The sequence below is a fragment of the Ammospiza nelsoni genome, chromosome 16 (assembly GCF_027579445.1).
Source record: "Ammospiza nelsoni isolate bAmmNel1 chromosome 16, bAmmNel1.pri, whole genome shotgun sequence".
NCBI lineage: Eukaryota > Metazoa > Chordata > Aves > Passeriformes > Passerellidae > Ammospiza > Ammospiza nelsoni.
In genome coordinates this window covers 8,460,857-8,481,411 of record NC_080648.1, presented here as the reverse complement: position 1 = coordinate 8,481,411, position 20,555 = coordinate 8,460,857, and the positions used below count along the sequence as shown (strand labels likewise).

The window sequence follows — 20,555 nt, the reverse complement described above, 5'->3', positions numbered from 1 at the left end:
AGTGGTCACCACTGTGGTCTCAGCACCACTCAAATCACTAACCAGGCTGGCTGGAGTGCCCTCAACCAGATTTCTTGTATTTTAAAAAGGCAACTCAGTGAACACCTGCTGACACGGAGCTCACAACACAAAGGGGTTTTACAAGCTGTGTTTCCAATAATCAACAGCCACATCCATACTGGGGAGGCATGGATGTGTCATTTGAGTGTGTCCTAAGTACAGAATGGGTTCATTCCTTCACAACTTAGGGAAAGGATGGAAGAGTTTGGAAACAAGAAACCAGTGAGACATGAGATGTTACTGAACTGCATGTCTGACCCTTGCACACACCCACCTCCATGCCCAGGCCAAGCCTGTGGCACAGAGATTGGTGACAAACTGATAGATATCCAGCTAGAGAAAAAAAGCCACCTCTTCTCCTGGACAGGTTTTAAAACCCAAATAGAAAGAAGGAATGCCAGAACATAATGTTGATCTTGGGTAGAAGGCAAAATCCTAGAACAACATTCTTCTATCTATGGTGGAAGAGTAATATTCTCTATTTGAAGATCTAGTAATCAAATCATACAGTTGACTACTGGCATGTGACCCCACTGAGTGTGACAGGGGTGCAGTGTGCCCTTGTCTGTCAGGCCATGCCCTGGAGGGCTTTGCTGGAGCTGGAATTATAACCAGAGGAAGTCTGTGCTTGAGACAGGACAGGGAGCTCCCATGCACACACAAAAATGCACCTCCTTCTCAAGTCTTTCTGACCAGAGCTGCTTCTCACCTCCAAAAATAAAACTTACAGGAACTTGTCATTTGGTAGAAAATAATTTTGCTGATGCAATAGGACTGTAGGCACTTCTGCCCTGTGAAACACAGCTGAATTTTTCTTCATCTCCAAACTGTTCCTGAATGGAAGCTGCAGTGAAGCCAAGAGGCAAATCCTACTTTGGAAGCCAAGGAGCTGAGGCACAGGCTGCCTGAAGCATCCCCACCTGCCCAGGATGTGTCATCTCTCAGAGGGCAGGCACTCAGCCACAGCTCAAGCAGCACATGGTGACTGAAAACCATCCAGGACAAGCAGTGAGCTCCAGGACCCTTATGGCTGCACACACTGCAGCACATTTTCCCTGACAGGGCTGGGTTTTAAATCAATAAATCACATTCTCATCTGATACAAATGCACCATGATTTATCTCCTTTTCCCAGGTTAAACCCAGTGGAAAGTGTACACCTGTCAGGCCCTATGTGCTTCCCACGAGCAGCCAGCCAGCCAATTCCACCTATCTACAACCACTTGTGAAGATGCTTCTGCTCCCTGGCTGTAACTAAATACCCCAGATAACAGCTGGCCATGAGCTCAGCCAAACAGATATTGTCTTACAGCACAATGGAAGATTTTGTTTACAAAGCTTTACCCAGAAGGGATTTTGTAGACTTTACACTAAAAGCAAGATTGGTTATTGAAATTGTCACAGAGCCAAAAGCCTGCCCAGGACCACACATCCACACATCATGTCACTTGTGGGCTAAAGCAAAGGTGGAACTGAGCCACAGTCCTACAAACTCCCTGTTAAACCAGTCCTGCAGCAGAGCACAGCACTGCCTCTGATGTACCTTCCATCTCCACAGCTCCATTCTTGAACTGTAAAACAAGGGCCACACAAAGCTCTCAAGAACAGCAGGTTCAGGTGTGTCACTGTGATATTTTATGAAAAGTCCCTTTGTCAGGATTTTTCTCCTGAGAAGCTGAGAAGCCTCAGAAAAGAAATGTAAACAACAATTACCTGATTGCTTGGAATGTGGTTGGTTGCTTACCAACATGTGCATCTTTGATTGGTTCTATGTGAATTGTTTTAACTTAATGACCAATCACAGCCAGAGGTGTTGGACTCTCTGTCATAAGTTTTTATTATTCATTCTTGTCGAGCCTTCTGATGTCTCCTTTCTTTTTCTTTAGTATGGTTTTAGTATATAATTTTCTTATAATATAATATAATATAATATAATATAATATAATATAATATAATATAATATAATATAATATAATATCATAAAATAGTAAATCAGCCTTCTGAGAACTTGGAGTCAAATTCTCATCTCTCACCTCTTCCTGGGACCCACAACACCACAACAATTAATAACCACACCAGTGTGCTCACACAGCAGCAGACAGGAGCCAGTGCACATCACCTCTGCTCCCACTGAGAGGGCAGAACTGCCTGGGCTCTGCTGACACCCCCTTCACCCAGCACAAAAGGTTCATCTGCAGTGGGAAAGGGGCACAGCACTGCACAACCCCTCAGGGAGTGCCTGGGAAGCGCTCCCATGTCCTGGGATGACACCACTGCAGAAATGCAACATAAATCCCTGATGCCCAGAAAATATCAATGGGCTCCACTTGCTTATTCATTTCCATGTGCCCACTTGTGTGAGGCCACCACAGCATGAAATCCAGGATGTTCTCATGCTGTGGCAAGAAGGGAGATGAGAACAAAGGCGTAAAATGACTCCAGAGAGGGCTATTAAAGTGGAAGTTCGGAAATATAAAAAGTTTGCCTGCGCACAAAGTTTTCATCTGTGCACAAGCACAAAGGATTTATTTTGGTACTACCAAAGGACCACATTAAAGGAAACCAGAGGGAGATGTGAAAAGTAGGGAATGAGAAGGAAAAGGGAGAAAGGCTTTGTGGGACTACCAGCACCAAGGGGAACAGTGCAAAAGCTTTCCTCCAAAAATATTTCTGGGAATATGTAATGCTGGCACTGTACCAAGAGACGAAAGTTTATTAAGGGAAAGTTTTCAGATTCCTGATGAAATCAGTGTAACAGCCAAAGCCACAAACAGCCCACTGCAACAGGAAGCCAGTGCCTGCTCTGGGCTGGGGCCAAGGGAAAGCAGGCCCTGAGCCCAGGGTGGCAAGGACAAGCAGCAGGGACTGCACAGGGGAACTCAACCCAGCAGCAAAGTCTAACAGAGCTGCACGTGAACAACAGCCAGAGAATGCTCCCTCAGTAATCCAGGGGATCCCCAGGTCCTGCAGGGTCCCATGCCTGTCCCTCTGCAGGCTGAACAGCACCTGCCACCTCAAAGGAACCACCCTGCTGCTAAAACAATACTCTGAGAGACAGGAAACCATTGAGAAGAAAAGAAGAGATTCTGCTGCCACTAGTGACCTTTGAAGCCTCCTGCAGCTCCCTGCAAGACAGCTGGAACACCCAAAACCATGTCAGGAACTTGCTCCCAGCTGCAGGAACATAAGCAAGCTGTTGGTTAGGTAACACCCTGCCCCCTAAGGCAGAACAGCTTATGCACAAAGAAAGAACCCCAGCAGACCCTCTCATCATCCATTTTTAGGATTCCTATGACATTGGGAATTCCTCACCATAGAAGACACTGTGATCTCCTAGCCAGATCACGTGGCACTGCCAGCAGTGACAGCTCACACACTCCCTGTGCACCAGCACACACAGCCAACACTTCTCTCAGCCCTTGTCTCTTCAGCACTGACCACCACCTTAGAACAACTGCAGTTTTGGGGGCTCTCAGCCCCTCTGTCCCTGCTGACAAGTCAGGACAGCAAAGGGGACTCCACAATCTAACTGCTGGAGCTGGAAAGCATTCTCACCTGCACACCCAATGGAGCTGCAGCTGATGGCTCTGATAAGTATCAGCTCATCTAGGTGAGATTCTTACAGTAGAGGGACACTGGAATTTACACAACCAACAGGAAAACAGGCTTTCCCTGACATTCTTCAGGAAAGTCAGTGAGAAAACAAGCACAGGACCTCAGCAACCCCCAGGCCAGACAGATCACAACCAGAGTCCTAAGAATGGCTCAGCTGCCACGCAGGAAGGAGTCCAGCACTGGACAGAAGGGACAAAACCTTCCACAGGACAATCAGCACTAACAGAAGCATTCCAGCAAGAGGGACTGCAGTCTCCAAGGCCCTACCTTGCTATCCAGCTTCTTCATTGTCACCAGGTCCAAGGACTTGAGCGAGTGCCCGGTGGGGGTGATGAAGTAGAGGCAGACGTGGATCCTCGTGTCGTGGTAGTCGAACAGAGACCGGCGGATTTTCAGCTCCTCTTGCAAATAGTTTTCAAACTGCGTATCAATGTACTCAACGATTGGCCTGTAACTAAAACCAGCCCATTAGCAAACCAGCCACTGCAGCACAAATCTAAACTGCCTAAAGGCTGAAGGAATTCTCTTAGATGTTCCATGATATCTCTAAAAACAAGTTATAAGACTCAAACAATTCAGCTTTGCAATGGGAAAGTTTGGGGTTTGCACACAGACCTTATAATCCAAAGTTTGCTGGAGACTCTTGAGGCTGCACTGCAGGTCTAAGGACAGTGGAGCACAGAAAGATGACTACTTCCCCATATCAAACTTTGCCCACATTTCAGGGCTCAGCCATCTGTGTGCAGCAATGTAACATGACCAAGGAGACACCTAGGGATCCCAGAAAGCCTTTATCTGGGGCTTGAACAAGATGTCTGTGTAGTTAAATGAGACCAGTTCAGAACAGATAATTCCTGACCCTGCTCTGAGGACAGCTGGTTAACAGCTCACACTCCTGGAGGACAGCAATCTCTGCTGGAAAGACCTCCTGTGACCTCTCTTTCTGGCTGTTCACCCTCTACCCTTTGTCCCCAGAACCCCTACAGGCAGCGACTCCTTTACTGGAGACACAGACACTCCTGCAGCGCTGCGAGGGGAACTGCAGGCAGCTGATGTCTAAGCACGAGGCAGAAACACCGAGCAGATGGCACAAGACCTGCCTTTCGTCCTTATTGATCTGATCCCCAAATCCCACTGCATCCACGATGGTGAGCTTCAGGTGCACGTTGCTCTCCTGCAGGTCGTAGGTGCGCGGGCGCAGGCGCACGGCGCTCTCGTAGTGGCTGGCTTCCTCCGTCTCAAAGGTGGTGTTGAACAGGGTGTTCATCAGCGTGGACTTCCCAATGCCAGTCTCACCTGGGGAGCACAAACCAGCAGCTCACTGCACTGGGAATTTGCCACTTCAAAGCATGTTGATTAGAGAACTGAATGACACTGTGGGAGGTCACCACGAGTGGCTTGTGCACAGACGTGTAATTGTCACACGGGTGTCACACAGACAGTGTCTGCCTTCCTGAAGGGCTCCCATGTTTAATGCAAACAGAACAGAGCACTTGGATCTTCCCAGTATCACACAAAACACAGCAGCACAGCAAAGCACACCATCTTCCTTTCCATGACCTCTGACTTTGCCTGGGATTCTGCACTAGAGAAGCTGTGCAGAGGACAATTTTAGCAGCCATTGATGGACACCTGGGATACATCACAAAAACCTCTGTCCCAGAATATTTGGCTGACAAGCTGTTTGTGAGCAGAAAGGCTTTGAAATGCTGTTCCTGGTAATGAAACAAGAGTGATATTTTCCAGTTTGGCCTAGAAGGAGGCTCATTTACACTCCTTATTCACTCCTCATTTAAACTCCTTATTCACTACACACAGCCCTACTGGTCATAGGGCTGAAGAGAGGCAAAATCTGAGGAAATAACCTTCCCTGCACAGTCTATAGAAAGCTGTGGGAGCTGCTGTATTTCTGCTGGTCTAGCAGGTTACAATACTTCAGACCTCATACATCATACAAGAACCAGCCAAAAAAGAAATGATGCTCATCTCATCACTGAAAGGAATTGGTCTCCAGTACTCCAGCCAGCATTGCCTGCTAGATCACATCAATATCAAAATTAAAAGCCAAGAATATAATAAGGTTATTTTAAAGTCAGTAAGGAACAGTCCCCCTCCCTTTCTAAGCACAGAGATGCCCGTGCTGACACCTGGAAAGCACGGACTAGGCACAGCTCAGACACAAACCTCTTGTGCCCAGATTTGGGGTGCAGGCTCACACTCAGAAATAACCAAGTTACCAAGAGCAGCTCCCACATAACCCATGGTGCATCTGACTGTATCTACCTAGACAGCATACCCAGCAAAAGCTGCTCATGCAGCCACCCCAGTCAGCATATGGAAACACTTAACTTGCTATATACAGCCTTCCTTTGATCCTTCCTATTGCAGAGCTATTGCAGCAGAGATGATGAGCAATAACCCACTGATTACAGAAATCCTCCTGCCTTGACTCAGTGTGTTTTATAAGAGTTTGGCATTTCTGACTTGTTGAAGTCACTGCCAAGGCTGGTGGCATGGCAGGACACTCAATAAATGCTGGTCCCAGCCTCCCCCCATGGCTGCTTGCAAGGACAGTGCTCACCCACACAGAGGATGTTGAAGCTGAAGCCTTGTGTGACAGATTTGCTGACCAGCTGATCCGGGAGGCTGTCGAAGCCCACATGGCCCCCCAGGGACAGGTTCCTCTTCTCTTCATTCTGCCAGGGAGAAGAAGCCAGATTAGCAAACTGCACTGAGATGGCAGATCAGGCTGATGAGACCAAGATCACCACCCTCCTGGGCACTGCAAAGCCCAGTAGTGCCCCTAAGGGCCTGTGTTTGGCACACCCCAGCACAACCCCCCAGCAGCCACTAACAACAGGAGAGGGTGTGAAACACTGATCTTCATGGGGGCTGGGGGAACCAAGCTACCAGGCTCCAAAGTAAAGAAAACACTAGTGTGAGCTTCAACTGCATGCAGCTGGGACAGATTAGCAAAGGAACACCTACCACGGTGTGTTTTAGCACTCATTTCTCTTGGACTTTTTTTTTGTATTTCATTTTCTCAAACCCTCCAGCAGAGAATTCAGCTTGACAGACTGTGCATTTTCCCTGAGTACTTGTCACTGCCCCTTGCCATGGCCACACGCAGCGAGGTTTGCTCGCTCGGCGCTGGGGGTGCCGCTGGCACAGGCAGGGCAAGGAACCCTCTTGCTTTGCCATCTGTGAGCACACAGCTTCCCTCTGTTCCTCTGCTGTTCCTGTTCCTGCCTCCCCCGTGTGCACTTTGCTCTCCCTTCTGTTCCTTCCCTCCCCCACAGAAGCTGATCACCTGTAGAGGCTTTGCTTAGGAACTAAGAAAACCAAATCCGAGGAGACAGCGGCTCTGTGACCTGTGCTAGACAGAAAGGCAGAGCAGAGCAGACATAAAGTCCAGCAAAGAGGAGCTGACAGAAAGATAATTTCTCTTTCTAGTGGCTAAACCAGGAAAGTTTGCAATTTTAACAGATGCACACCTCTCTGCACAACTAAGAAATGATGTCTGAACCCAGGGACCAGACCACCCTCCCTGGAGCCCCTCAGGCTCTTACCCACCCAAGGAAAAGCAAGGAGACAGGACTTCAGAGAATGAATTGTGATTAATTCACACTCACAATTTCTTTGGCAATTGATTGCTTTTTTCTTAACCACCAGCACACAGAAAATGGGAATGGAAAAATGTCTGCCCTTGGTTTGGCACTGGTTCTTCTGTCTGTTCCTGACAATTGGAATTTAATGTCCCAGCACTAAGACTGAGAGACAAGAGCATCCCTGAGAAGAGCCTAAGCTGCCTGTCAAACTTAAATGAAGTCAAGAGGAAAATAATTGATGTGATAAGCCTAGCCTCTGTGCCTGCAGTAAGGTTGCTAAACAAAACACAAACCTTTGTTCAACTGCATCTTGAGTCAAAGCCCCCTTTAGCTCTGCCTTTGGTAAAACAAATATTCTCAGTCTTGTAAAATAAACCATTTAAATCACAAGAACAACCTGTGAACAGCTGAAACAACTTCCATGCCTCACACACAAACCTTCTAGCTGTTTCATTTAGCATTTTTTACCCACTTTCAGATTATTTTAGCCCAGTGCTCTCCCAAAAAACATAAATTGAATCATAGCTGGGCTCCTGTGATCCACCATCCTATTCTGTCCATTCAGGATCAATCACACTCACTAACTTAGCAGAAAGAGCAATCATTTAAAGTTTCCATGTGTAACTGATGTCAGCAATTAAGGTTTTGAGATGACCAAAGTTTAGGTGAATTAAAAATAAAACCAGCCCCTAAGACAGGGAGATCTCCAAGTTTAACTCTCTTCCATCCAGCTGTCAGCACAGGGAGATGCTGCAACTCAGACCCCAGGATACACAGGGTGTATTAAAGGTGCTACAACTCAGACCCCAGGATACACAGGGTGTTTTAAAGGTGAATCTGTGCTGCTCCAGTCAGCCAAATGCTGAGCTGTGGATCTCACATGGGGTGGCACAACCTCAACTGGAAAGGGGAACCCGGGACACGTGTGAGCTGGGCAGAGACCCAGAGCTGATGAGCCCTGGCTTTGCCCTGGAGGAAGAGGCTGGCACAAGGCACAGGAACCCACTGCAGGCACCAGCTGAGCTCGGGGGGCTTCCTCAGGCTCTCAGCCCCCACTCCTCATCCTCCCCAGCACCTCCCAGAGCTCTAGCTGCCAGCTCCCAGCTCTGCAATGCAGTGACAGCCGGGCAGGCTGTTCCCACAGAAAGGAACCGGGTTTTGATGGTTACACTTTGTGTCTTTTCATTTTAAGTCATAAACAAAAACAAGCAAACAAAAACACAAACCAGAAGCCTGGAATGACATTTTGGATGGGAAATAAATAAAGGCTGCCGATGGCTATGATTGGGCTGAAAGTGCCTGAGGCTGGGAGGAGGTTTCCAGGCAACAGGCAGCACCACTGCTCGAGATTTTAAAATAGGCTCCAGCTCAGCAAGGCTGCATTTAAATAGGCTCCAGCCAGGCAAGGCTGCATTGAGAACTCAGTCATGCCTTGGCTGCAGGAAACCCAAATGCATCCACACAGGGCTTTTTCTCTTCTTTTTTTGGCACTCAGTAGCTGTTCACTACAGGACAGGAATACACCTACTCAGAGCTGCTCGCCATCTCTCAAAGCTGTTAAATCAATGAGCCAGACTTCAGTGGAATAATTTTTGCCAGTGACCTTGAAATGCAGTTTCCTTTATTTCTGTAAGCAGCAGAAATAACCTGGTTCAAGTTCAAGGCAGTGCTGATACCAAAGCAGAAAACCATTTGCTGTGCTTGCAGTGTGTTCAGCTGTCATTCAGCTCCAAAGGGATTTTGCTGTGTTAGGATAAACAATGGCAACAGCTGCTGGGAAGTAGGAAGACTAGGAAAATAAAGAAAGGCGGAGAAAAGTTTTCTCTGTTTTATTTCTTTCTCTCCAATCCATTGAGCCTGGAAACCTGACAGCCTTGTGAATAGAACCACTGCTCACTTGTGGAGTTTGGTGTGAGGAGCTGTGCTGGAGAGGAGCCTGCCCGCACCCTGAATCAGCACCCAAATGACCTGCCCTTGTGGCCAGCTCCCACGTGCCAGGGTGGCCCAAGGACAGCCTGAAAGTTCACCTGCCAGTGAAGGCAAGGTCACACTCCAAATAGAACCCCTTCCAGCAGGAGCCAGCCTGCCACACTCAGCATAAATAATCAATCCAGAACACAAATGCTGCAGTAAATGAGGGCAGCACTAATGCAGCAGTGTAGGGGGGGTTGTTTGTGTTTTTATTTGCTTTAAACAAAAGCTAAGGATTTCAGCAGAGCTTTCTCCATACTTTTGACAGCAATGAAGGTGCCTTGCAGGACAGGAGCTGGGCAGGGCATATGGCAGAGCCAGCTGGGATCAGCCAGGGCAGAGGCAGGCAGGATCACAGCCCTGCCCTTTCCAGCTGCACTGCTCCCTGCACATTCCTACCCTCCTCAGCACTCAGTGTGAGCCAGGTCCTTCCACCTCACAGCCTGCAGAGACAACTCTGCTGCTTCTTACCAGGCAGGACCCCATCCCGGGGCTGCAAACAACCACGAGGCAGCCAACCTTTCTTGAAGTCCATTTCACCATTGCACAACATGATAATTGAGACACTGCAATGGCTCCAGGTGGCAACTCTAACCTCAAATAGCAACTGCAGCCCTGAACATCCCTTCTTGGGTCATTAATAACATCCTATGATGGGGCAGTTGCCAGGGTTTTACTTGCAGTCTTTGAACATGCTCTCCAAAGATTTCTGTGCCTTGAGCTGATCTTCAGGCTTGAAGCAGAGAGCCAAGGGGATAAATCATATTTTGAATCTGGAATTTTGTGGGAAATGAAAGATTCATCATAAGGTCAGAGCAGAACTTAAATATTTTCAAATCCTAAGTCCTTAAGTTTTCACAAATGTTCTGTCCAGTCAACAGGCACAGAAATGGCATCTGCGGCATGGCCACAGGAACAGCAGCCATCCCAGAGGGATAGATCAGATATCTTATGTATCTTTAGCTCTGATTTGACAGCAACATCACAGAACCCTTTTCTTAGCAGCAGAAAGACAGACATGTCCTTGGTAGCATAGATGGATAACACAAGAGCTGAGCACCACAAGAACTCAAATGAAACCTCCAATCACAGTGCTTGAAATGGGCTGTAATTACCAGACATGCCAGTTCCTGGACACACCCTGCTGGAGGCTGAGGGTGCATCTGGGATGCACAATGGCACACCAGCCCATTCCTGTGGCCACACCAGCTCAGAGCTGCCCAGGGAACCAAAATCTGCTCTTCAAACCCACATCAGCTGCCGAGCCCGTGCCCAGCAGGGTGCCCAGCAGGCTGTGCCCTGCGGCAGGGCTGGCACGCAGATGGAGCAGGCAGCTGTGGGCAGCTGGCCACAAACCACAGCCCCTGCAGAGCATGTGGTATTTGGCCCTTGCTGCAACTACTACATCCACTGCAGATGATATGTTATTTGGCCCTTACTGCAAGTACTGCATCCACTGCAGATGATAAGTTATTTGGCCCTTTACTGCAAGTCAAAAAACAAAAAGCAGCAGAGAAACACAATCAGAAAGACCAAATCCAGATCCCCATAAGAGAGTCAACACAGCACCACATACTAATTTAGCTCTTCTTCATAGACAGTGATAAAAGAAACCTGTGAGAAGTGCACAGGCTACAGCTTCAAACTGTGTGCCTTTGATTCTTCAAAAAATAAAAACCTGATCACAGTTTCTCTTCATGCTTCACCTCCAAATTAGCATCAGTTTCACTCTGCGTCATTACATTTTTCAGCAGCTTGTTCCAGGAAAAGTGGTTTTACCACTGCCTGCACAACCCAGGGAATGTCAGCAGTGAGACCAGCTCCATGCCCAGCCGCCCCTCAGCTGCAGTACTCCTGGCTGGGGCTCCTGGTGTAGAGCAGAGCAGCTCTGAGAATGCTTCAAGATGTGCTGCCCCTGCTTCCTTTGCTTTCACCAGCAGCACTATAAACAGAGTGGGCCTTTTATAGAGAAGATCATTCTGATATCAGTTGGTTAAAAAAAAAAATCTCTCTAGAAGTCTCATCTTTCAATAATCCCACCACAAAATTCTCCTTAGTGACATATGCTTGTGTTTCCTGCTTGAGACAACCCTCGGGCTTTTTTCCCTGAATGATGCAGGTGAAAGCATATGGGTAAACAGAAGTGTAATTGAATGCCACAATCATAAATGGTGATGCTTATTTTTGTTAAATGGTGAAGCTGGCATGATGGGACTTGTAAACTCTGGGCCCTGCTTCATCAGCGTGCAAGCAACTGGTGAATAGAATTAAGAGGGAAAACAAAACATCACATGGTTTAGCTGATAAACAGTGATGATTTCTGGACATATACCCTGAGGGACAGCACAGAATTTTTCTGTATCTGAGCTGCCCTTTCCCATTTCTACAGCTCAACAGAACATAAGTGAAAAAGATGAACATTTTCCAAGGCCAAACAGCAAAGATCTACAGGGCAAGAAGGAAGGAAATTGAGTTTTCTCTCCTTTCTGCTACATGAATAGGGCTTACACTGGAGCAGTGACCTTCAACCCAAAGGTTTCTGCTGCTCCCAAACGCTGCCTCCAGCACCTCTGCACCACCAGCCTGGGATCTGTGGCCAGGCTGCAGCTCTCCACATGCCAGCCCCACACAGAGAGAAGAAGCTTGTGTCTTCCAGGAGCTCACCAGGAAGCTGTATTTCAGATCCTTCTCTTCCCAGAGTCTTCCCACTTACATTTTACACACACACTTAGAAAACACAAAGAGGCAACAACACAACATCTGCATGGTGCTTTTCCACAGCACTTCAATTCCCACTGCCGAGGCAAACTTTTGTTTCTAAATTCCTCAATCCTGGATGTCACCCTGACCTTACACCATGACAAATCCTCCAGTGCTTTGCTGGGTCCAGGCATCATCTGTGTCACACGGATGCCCTGCAGCAGGTCTGTGGCACTGGCTGTTCCCAGGGGAGCACTGCTTTGTCCTGCAGGGAACATGTGGACATGGAGTGCCAGGCACACACAGATCCTCTCCCTTCTGATTTACAGTCAAATCAAAGCAGAAGGAAAATCCAGAGCTAGCAGATTGCAGGTTCCTGAGCAGAGTGACTCAGAGAGCAGCAGGAGGAAGAGCAGGGAGGCTCCCCAAACCCTGCATGGCCATGCTGCAGAGCTCAGGGGCTGGCCTGGCACAGCTGGGCACTGCTGCTGGGCACAAAACAATGACTTCACCCTCTTGATGCCCCATCCACAATCCACAGCAGTGTGTGCAATACAAAGATTAATACATGCACCAGTGGTGTTTGTAGGATGCTATTCCCTTGTCTCCTGCATGGAAAGACATGGAATCAGGAAACCATTCCATCCTGGTGCAGGGAGGCTCATTTTGCAACTGAGCAGAGAAAGGACTGAGTGGTATGGGGCTGTTTATCCAGTCCCAGGTACAGGCTCATGTGTGCCAGCCACAGGCACTGCCTGGCCCCTCTCAGCCTGGGCACCTGGGGCAGCAGCTCCACAAACCACGAAACACAGAGGGGCAGCTTCAGGCTCCAGCACAGGCAGGTCCCCAGCCCAGCCCCACAACCTCCCCCAAATGCCCCCTGCTGCAAGATCCCTTACAAGGGCACTTGTAGTTATCATCGTTTCACAAGTGCACTGAGTCATGGAGCAGTTGAGTACTTGCCTAGAGACCTTTGGGCAAACAGTGTCAGATGCCAAATTCAGCTTCTTTGTCCAAGCAGGCACTCCCTGGGCTTGGCCCAGCTTCTGGATCAATGCAGAGAAATTTGACAATTTACCTCTCTCTGGAGAATCTCTCCATCTCTGAATGCTGGCTCAATAAATGCCACTTGACATTTGCAAAGCGACAGCAGTGAGCAGGACTCGTGTTTCCATGAAGAAAATATCTCTTGCCTAGCTCAGAGCTGAGGGGCACTTAACAGCAACACCACACCCCATGTAAGGAAAACACCTCTGTGGTGTGAGCAACATTCAAAACACTCACTAGCACACATGAAAACATTACCTGTCTTGTCCTCACAGGCTAATGACTATTAGATAGATGTATAACAGCACCAGTGAATGAGATTGCACTTTGCAGCCTGTTAAGCAGAAGGAGATGGTCCAAGAGAGGTAATGAGACAGATTTGACTGTGAGAGGATTCTGAGCATAGTCAGTCTTAGCAGAGCGCTCAGCAGAGGTGGAGTAGGCGTGACCTTGTGGGTGCCTTTGGCACTGGAGAAAAAACGAAGCACACTCAGCTAGGGCTGGCCAGTGGATTGTCACATCTAAATGGCACCTAATCTCAAGGAGATTTGCAAAATGCAAGCACACAGCCAGTTCTGAAGGCTTTCAATTAATCTTAAGCATGGGTTTAAAACTTCAGATCCCCATCATGAAGCACTTAATAATAGGCTGAGGAAAGAAGAAAGGAAGAAAAAGCAAGCCCACAGATGTGGGGTTTCTGCTGGTTTACCGCGACACCAACAATAGAAGATGAAGAGCTTCATCTCTGCCGCCTCCTGCTCCTGCCCACTCTGGTGGTGGTACATGGTCAGTCAGCCAGGATGCACCTGAGACCACGAGCCTTCCACGCTTGTGCAGGGAGGGCAACTGTCATTTTCCCTGCTGTAGCAACCCAAAGAGCTGTAAAAGGTAACATGGTGATGCCTAGCATTGCTCTTCCCTCCAGCAATGCCAAGTGCCTTTCCTTCCTTCTGTTTTCCAACAGGCAGCACAGCCACATCCAAGCCAGCTCTCGGTGCGTGGGCCGCTGTGCCAGCCAGCCATCTCCAGTTGCTGCATGCTCACAATAAGCTCCCAGCCCACACTGGAGTCCCCCCCAAAAAACCTCCCACTAAACCAACACAATTCCCAGCCCCCCTCCCCGTTAAACCGCTCCTCTAAGAATGCCAAGAATTTTCCCAGACACTCAAGCCTTTTATTCATATCCCTCCTGGCTCCCAGCTGCACTGCAGGCAGGCAAAAACATCACTGAAGAAACCACATATGGAGTCACCACCAAGACATGCCAAGTAAAAATCAGAGCCACTTTATTTTACAGAAGCAAGAAGAGTCAAGAGCTGAGGTTCTTGCCTTTAACTTTTGCACCCATTTTTGAGAGCTATTCACAAACCAGCAAGTGACCAGCGAGTGCATTGTGAAGTGCAATGCTCAGCACCTATGGAAAACAAATATTTCAAAATATCCCTGGCCCAGTGCCAAGGTTTCACAATGCCCCACGTGCCCCAGGGCAGTGTCGGGAAGCAAAGGCTCAGTTGCACAGCAGCAAAACCCAGTGCTGAGCACACACTGCAGCCTCCTCCCTAAGGAGGTGGACAAGGATTTCAGCGAGAAGCCAAGCTCCTTTAAGCGAGGAACTCCTTAGGCAAACTCCTTAATTGCTTTCCTGTGTCCAAGGCTGGTGCCAAAGCACTCAGGATTGCTGGGCACACCTTGGGCTGTGTCCATTACCGGGCACACCTTGGGCTGTGTCCCAGCACCAGCCGGATGCTGGGCACTCCCAGCAGGGACCTGCACCTTCACTGCTCCCCTTGTGTTCCTTCAGCACTTGCGAACACACAGCTGAGCTGAGGGCACTGCCTTCAGCATCACTTCAGCCCCAGCAGCCTTTCCTCCTTCAGAGAAACACCACAAACCACAGAAAACAAAATAAAAATCCTACACGCATCTGCAGCATCAAATGGCAAAGGCTTAAAACAACAGTTTTTGCTGATGCTCAAAGTCAAGTCTCAAGGGAGAGTAAAGCTCCTCATCTTCTTATACCACACACATCCAAGTTGATCCATTTACAACCTGTGAATGCAACATCAGTTTTAATTTTCTGCAAACAAACTGACTGTTTCTGGCTTAAATTCCTCTCTTTTTTTCACCACAAGCAAAATTCCCACATGCTTCTTTTCTTAAGCTGTTATTTAGTGATTTCCCCATAACATTTATAAAGCCTAATTAATTAATTGTGAGGTTTTTCTTAATCAAGAGAGGATTAAATGGGCATTTTGCCTCTATCACAAGTCCTGGACGGGAGTTTACAACGAAGCAAAGCAGGATTTACCAGGCATTATGCATACAGTGTTTTGCAAACATGAAGGCTGCCTTTGAGAATAAGGAAAGTTGGTTAAAAATAAAGAAAGCTATGGAACCAAAAATGAAAGACATTTCCTCCAAAATGACCTTAAAGGATGAGAAAGTTCAGCTTCTCTGTAGCCTGAGAATTCCATCCCCCATAAGCTATTCAAAACCAAGCAAAGTCCAAAACACAAATGAAACTTTTTAAACAGACCGAAAAAAAAGATCCTGAAATACAAACAAAGCCACCCAACACTGCCCTAGTTAGTTTCTTTTAAAAATTATTTATTCAGAAGCTGCTGAGGCTTTTCAGTTAATGGACTTCCCAATTAACCCTGTCAAGGGCCTAATCTCAGCACCTTATCTAGTGCAGACTTTCTCCAAGTTCACCCAAGGCAGTGATGCATTCCCAGTTTACTCAGCTGCTCTAAGCTGAGGAATCTTTTTGGTTTCCCAGCATCCTTCCATGAGGAAAAGGAGACACTTGACAAACACAAGTGGCTGTGGGACAAAGCCAGGAGATAAACTGAGTGCCTACCCTTAAGGACTGGCATGAGAAAGGTTTGGAGCAGTTTAAAAGAAGTGTGGAAGAGGGGAAAAAGGATCTGGATCTCCATCACTCAAACAAGCCATGCTGGATAGCAGTCACCAAGCTTATTTGCTTTAGTTACCACTTAAAATAAACATGGCTAATTCCCACATACGTTTCCAGAATTTATTACCCAATTACAATAAATACTATTATCCAGTATATTTTTAGAGAAGGGAACAGAGATATAATGGGAACCCAAGAGCTTTTGGTCACCACTGTATGCTTTTTCCCAGTTTGGCTTATGCAACCATCCCACAGCATCTCCTCCAACAGATCTTCCAGCTATTGACCACATCTTCTTGTAATAATAACTGGAAGACATTAGAAAGAGAATATCCCAGAATATACCACAGCAACTCAGCTCCTCTGAGGGCTACACCAGAGTCACCATACTAATAAGCTGACTGCTATATATCCTATTAACACATGCCTCCCGAAAGCCTCCAAGTGTATTAGCACAGAACGCCTTTAATCTGAAGAATCAAGGCAACAGAAAAAAGGAAAAGAAAACCTCTATTTGAAAAACCCTCACAGCAAAAAAAATAAGCTGAAAGCACTATTTGTTCTGTATGAAAATACAGAATAAATCTATATTTAGGAATGTGAGCTGGAAGCACCTTGCTGCAGAAAAAGGGAAGGGGAATGTTGCTGGGAGGCCAGCTGCCACCTTCCCCAGGCAGCATTTCCCCGTGGCAGAGCTGAAAGCAGGATCAGCGTGGCTCAGGAGGGAAGGCTGCTGTGAGCAGGGTGTGGAGCAGAGACCTGGCAATGCCCTTGTGCCCCCAGCTGCCCCAGAGCCCAGGCACCCAGCAGGGATGGTCTCCTCTCCCAGCAGCAGAGCTGAGGGCTGCAGGGAGGTCCTGGCAGACACGGCAAGGTTCCATTTTCCAGCATCACCACAAGCTCAGGGAACATGCTGCACACAGCCACAGCTGAAGGCATGCCTGTACAGCCCTGTGCAGGCAGACATGAACTCAGCAGAGCTGAGGGCTGAGCCCTGCCTCTGCCACAGCCAGAGCCAGCTGAGGGCTGCCTGTGGGGGACTCGATGCATTCCCCACATGTTTCCTTGCACACAAAATGCAGACTCATCACAGCATCTCATGCAATGGTGATGAGGATGGGAGAACCCCAAGCCTTGGATGGAAACCCAGCCCAGCCTCTCTGGCTCCTGTGACAGTCTGGGGCTGAGGCCGTGCAGCCAGAGAGGGCAAGAGCCCCGAGACAGAGCTCGATGGGAACCTTGCTCCAGCTGTCTGACATCCCTGGAATTTCATGCCTGTGGGAGACAGACACTTTTTGGTTTCACAAAGGAATCTGAACATCTAAAAGTGGTGCCTTCACAGCGCTGACCTGGTCAGCCACAAGCCGAGAGCGGTGATTAGGGCTGTGTCCAAGAATCCTGTGGTTCTCACTGACCCCACTCCTCTCTCAAAGTCTCCCATCACCCCATTTGGAGGATGCTGATTCCCTGTCTGGGTTTACCTTCTGCATCCCAATGTCACAAACTGGATGAGCATGGATACTTATGCCAGAGAAGAGGCTCTGGAAGGAAAGCACGTGACTGGGACTGAGGACAAAGAGCACTTTCAGGATTTTTTTTTTCCTCACTTGGGCTCTCTTAGCTGTCTGACGCTTTTATGATAAGTGAATACAAATGCAAAGCTTCAGGTATAAACCAACCCAGAGCTTGCTGCAGTCATGTAGATGTGGGGAAGAGGAGAAACAAGCAGATTCTGCATAAACACAAGGCCCATCTCAACAAAACAAGTATGGGACAGGACAATGTTACTTCCAAAGGCTGCACAAACAGGGGATCTGAAACAAACAGGGCAGCTTCTCCCATCCACAGCCTGAAGTGTGTTCAAAACATTCTGAATAATCAAAACTAATCCCACAAACGTACCTTACCCTACACAGGTGGGGCGAAGTGTGCAGCCTGCCCACGCCCTGCACGTCTCCCTCAGTCCCATCACCTCCCAAATTCCTCCTCTTCATTGCACAACCCCGGAAAAGCCAATTCAGCATCATGCCAGCTTCTCCCCCTCCCAAGCTCGGAGCCAGAGGGAAGGGAAGGAGATGAGCGTGACTGCTGCTCCTGCAGACAGAAAAACAGCCCAGTGATGGGCCCTGCTTTGCACAGTGGTGCCTTGAGACGACAGGACTGGGCACAGCAGGGCACTCAGAGCCAGGGCTGTGCCTTTCCCCGCAGCTGGAGACAGCCCTGCTGTTCTGCCACACAAGATAATACTTAGGGAGCTTCTGGCCTTCCAGCAATGCTGGGGACTGCCAGACAGCTGCCACCCCAGCACAGACGACAAGGCCTGACACCGTGCCGGCTCCTGAAAGGGAGCCATTCTTGACAAGGCCTGACACCGTGCCGGCTCCTGAAAGGGAGCCATTCTTGACAAGGCCTGACACCGTGCCGGCTCCTGAAAGGGAGCCATTCTTCAGGCCCGCGTTTGTTTTGCCGGTGCTGAGGGCACACGCGGCCTCGGGCTCCGCCAGCTCACGTCCCTCCACCCACGGCCTGCACCCACTGCAGGCAGGAGAGCTCCGGAGAGCTCGGCAGCTCCCACGCACAACAACATGCTGCAGGAAGGAGACACCCTGGATTCACCAGCACTGACAGCACCACAGCGGGGAAGGGGAAAAAGAACTAAAAACCATCTTATTCTGGGCAATGTTTGTACCCAGCGCATACATTGAAAGTAAGTGTTGAACTGCCATGGGCTGTGGTTGAGGTAATTGATTCTGTGGTTGAGGCAGAGCTGGCTTCCTGTGTGAGGACAGGCAAAATTCCAGGGCAGGGATCTCAGGCTTGGAGACGCAACCAGCAATTTGTCCCCTCCAGTGGAAAGCCATTTTCTGCATCGTTCCCTCCCAGAAAAGCATACACTACAGGCAGGAGAGCCGGCCAGCACAGGAGAAGAAGGGCTGCTCCTGCTGGGTTGGCTTTCTGGTGCCTGCTACCAGCTTGGAGAAAAATCTGTCACTTGTGCTCCACGCTGCATGGGGGACCACTTGAGTTTTTCCAGGCAAAAGGTAAAATAACTGAATAACAGAAAAAGATAAAGAGATTTAATACTGGAACTCCCAAATAGTGCCAACTGCCTGGGTGAAAAAGAGAGCAGAGGGAATGTCTGAATTCAAATCAACCCCGTTTTCCACTGGAGTTGAGCCATGGAAAGGTCTCCTTGAGAGTTCGTTCAGAAGAAAATGCAACCCTGCGCTTAGGACCTGCAGTGATAAGACTTCTGGTCATGAAACACAGAGCTGTTCTCTCCTCAAGCCCATCTTTCATAGACTAAAGCATCACATCACACTGGCCCCTTACAAGAAGAGCAGGTTTAGGCTGTGGGTTTGAACCTGTGCTTACAGAAAGCAGCAGCAGCAACACATGAAGTTTATCACAATGGCAGTTGTGGCATGAACAGGCACCATCCAAAGGTTCCTCTCCTCCACAGAGCTGGGAGCAGGTGACAAGAAGGCAGTGGTGTGTAAACAGGTAACACTCACACACAGCTGACAAACTTGTCAGATCCTCCCCAAACTCAGCAACTCTGAGACAAAGCAAATCCCATCATCTACTTCCAACAAAGAAATTGCTCTTCAGCTTTCCTCTGTATAAAGTAGTGTTTTCTCTCCAAGATCTTCCCTTCCAAGGGACATTAATTTATCAAAAAGCTGCCAGTACCAGCCCAGCTGTCAATCACTTACATGAAGGGAAATCTCAGGATTGCTAATAGACAGCTGTCCCCAGCCACAGCTCACACACTGCCAGGTACAGGTGAAGTGTCCATTGCTCTCTGCCCTGGGCAGCAATGCTCACACACCCCTGTCTGTGCAGGCAGTCATGGTGTCCACACACAGCAATCAGCCAAAGTTAGCTTTTCATGTTGAACTCTTATCTGAGCCCAACCCTGAGACTGAGGACACCTGCTTCTTCTCCCAGAACTGCTCAGTTTGGAGCTCACTGCCTTTGCACCACCATGTCAGGCTGTGAGTTAGTGCAGACAGTTTTGTGATCTCAATGTGCTTTATTTAAAAAGAGAGAAAGCAACAGATTTGGGAAAGCAGAAGTCTTACAGTCTCAGTCTCACATCTCATCTCATTTATTCTCCAGTGCATCTCCAGTCACTTCTTCTCCTTCCAGCTTTTCCAAGCTCCTTCAGAGTTCCTGCATTTCAAGCACCTTCTGGCTTCCACTTGCACGAGGTGGTTGGGCTGTTTCCCACTCAGCATCCCAACATCCTTGCTAATACTGCTTGTGTCTGCTCTAGTGCAGTCACCACATGTGCTAACTCAGCACTGGCCAGCCCAGGCAATGGAGAAGCTGTGAGCTTTAATGACAAAATAAACGTATTTCATAAATGAACCAAACTTTATCAGTCCTCCTTCCACCCTGGTGGTGAGCAGCCCCAGAAGTGATGCCTGCAGCCCAAGTCCTGAACACAGCTGTGGCTACCAGAGCAGATGAGCAGAAAATTTCAGTCTCCAGGGGTTGAAGCAAATCTCTCTCACAACAATGCAGCCACAAAAACAAAGGTGGTGTTGAGCACCACTGATCTGATCCTGCTGCCTCAGAGGCAGTTTTCCATGGGTGAGCTTCCTTTCATTTGTTTTTGTTGGTCATTTCCAA

At 48.4% G+C, this 20,555-nt stretch overlaps 1 protein-coding gene across 3 annotated transcripts in view; it reads right to left on the bottom strand.

Moving 5' to 3' along the window:
- Positions 1 to 20,555, bottom strand: part of SEPTIN8 (septin 8) — a 34,980-nt gene that overhangs the window by 12,243 nt on the left and 2,182 nt on the right. For 2 of the 3 annotated variants that reach the window (XM_059483275.1, XM_059483276.1), the window contains exons 2-4: positions 6,256 to 6,370; positions 4,775 to 4,970; positions 3,942 to 4,128 (exon numbers count right to left, since the gene is read on the bottom strand). In XM_059483275.1, coding sequence (XP_059339258.1) covers positions 3,942 to 4,128; positions 4,775 to 4,970; positions 6,256 to 6,370 — 498 coding nt within the window. The remainder of the gene's footprint in view (positions 1 to 3,941; positions 4,129 to 4,774; positions 4,971 to 6,255; positions 6,371 to 20,555) is intronic. The other variant, XM_059483277.1, reaches the window with a different exon arrangement.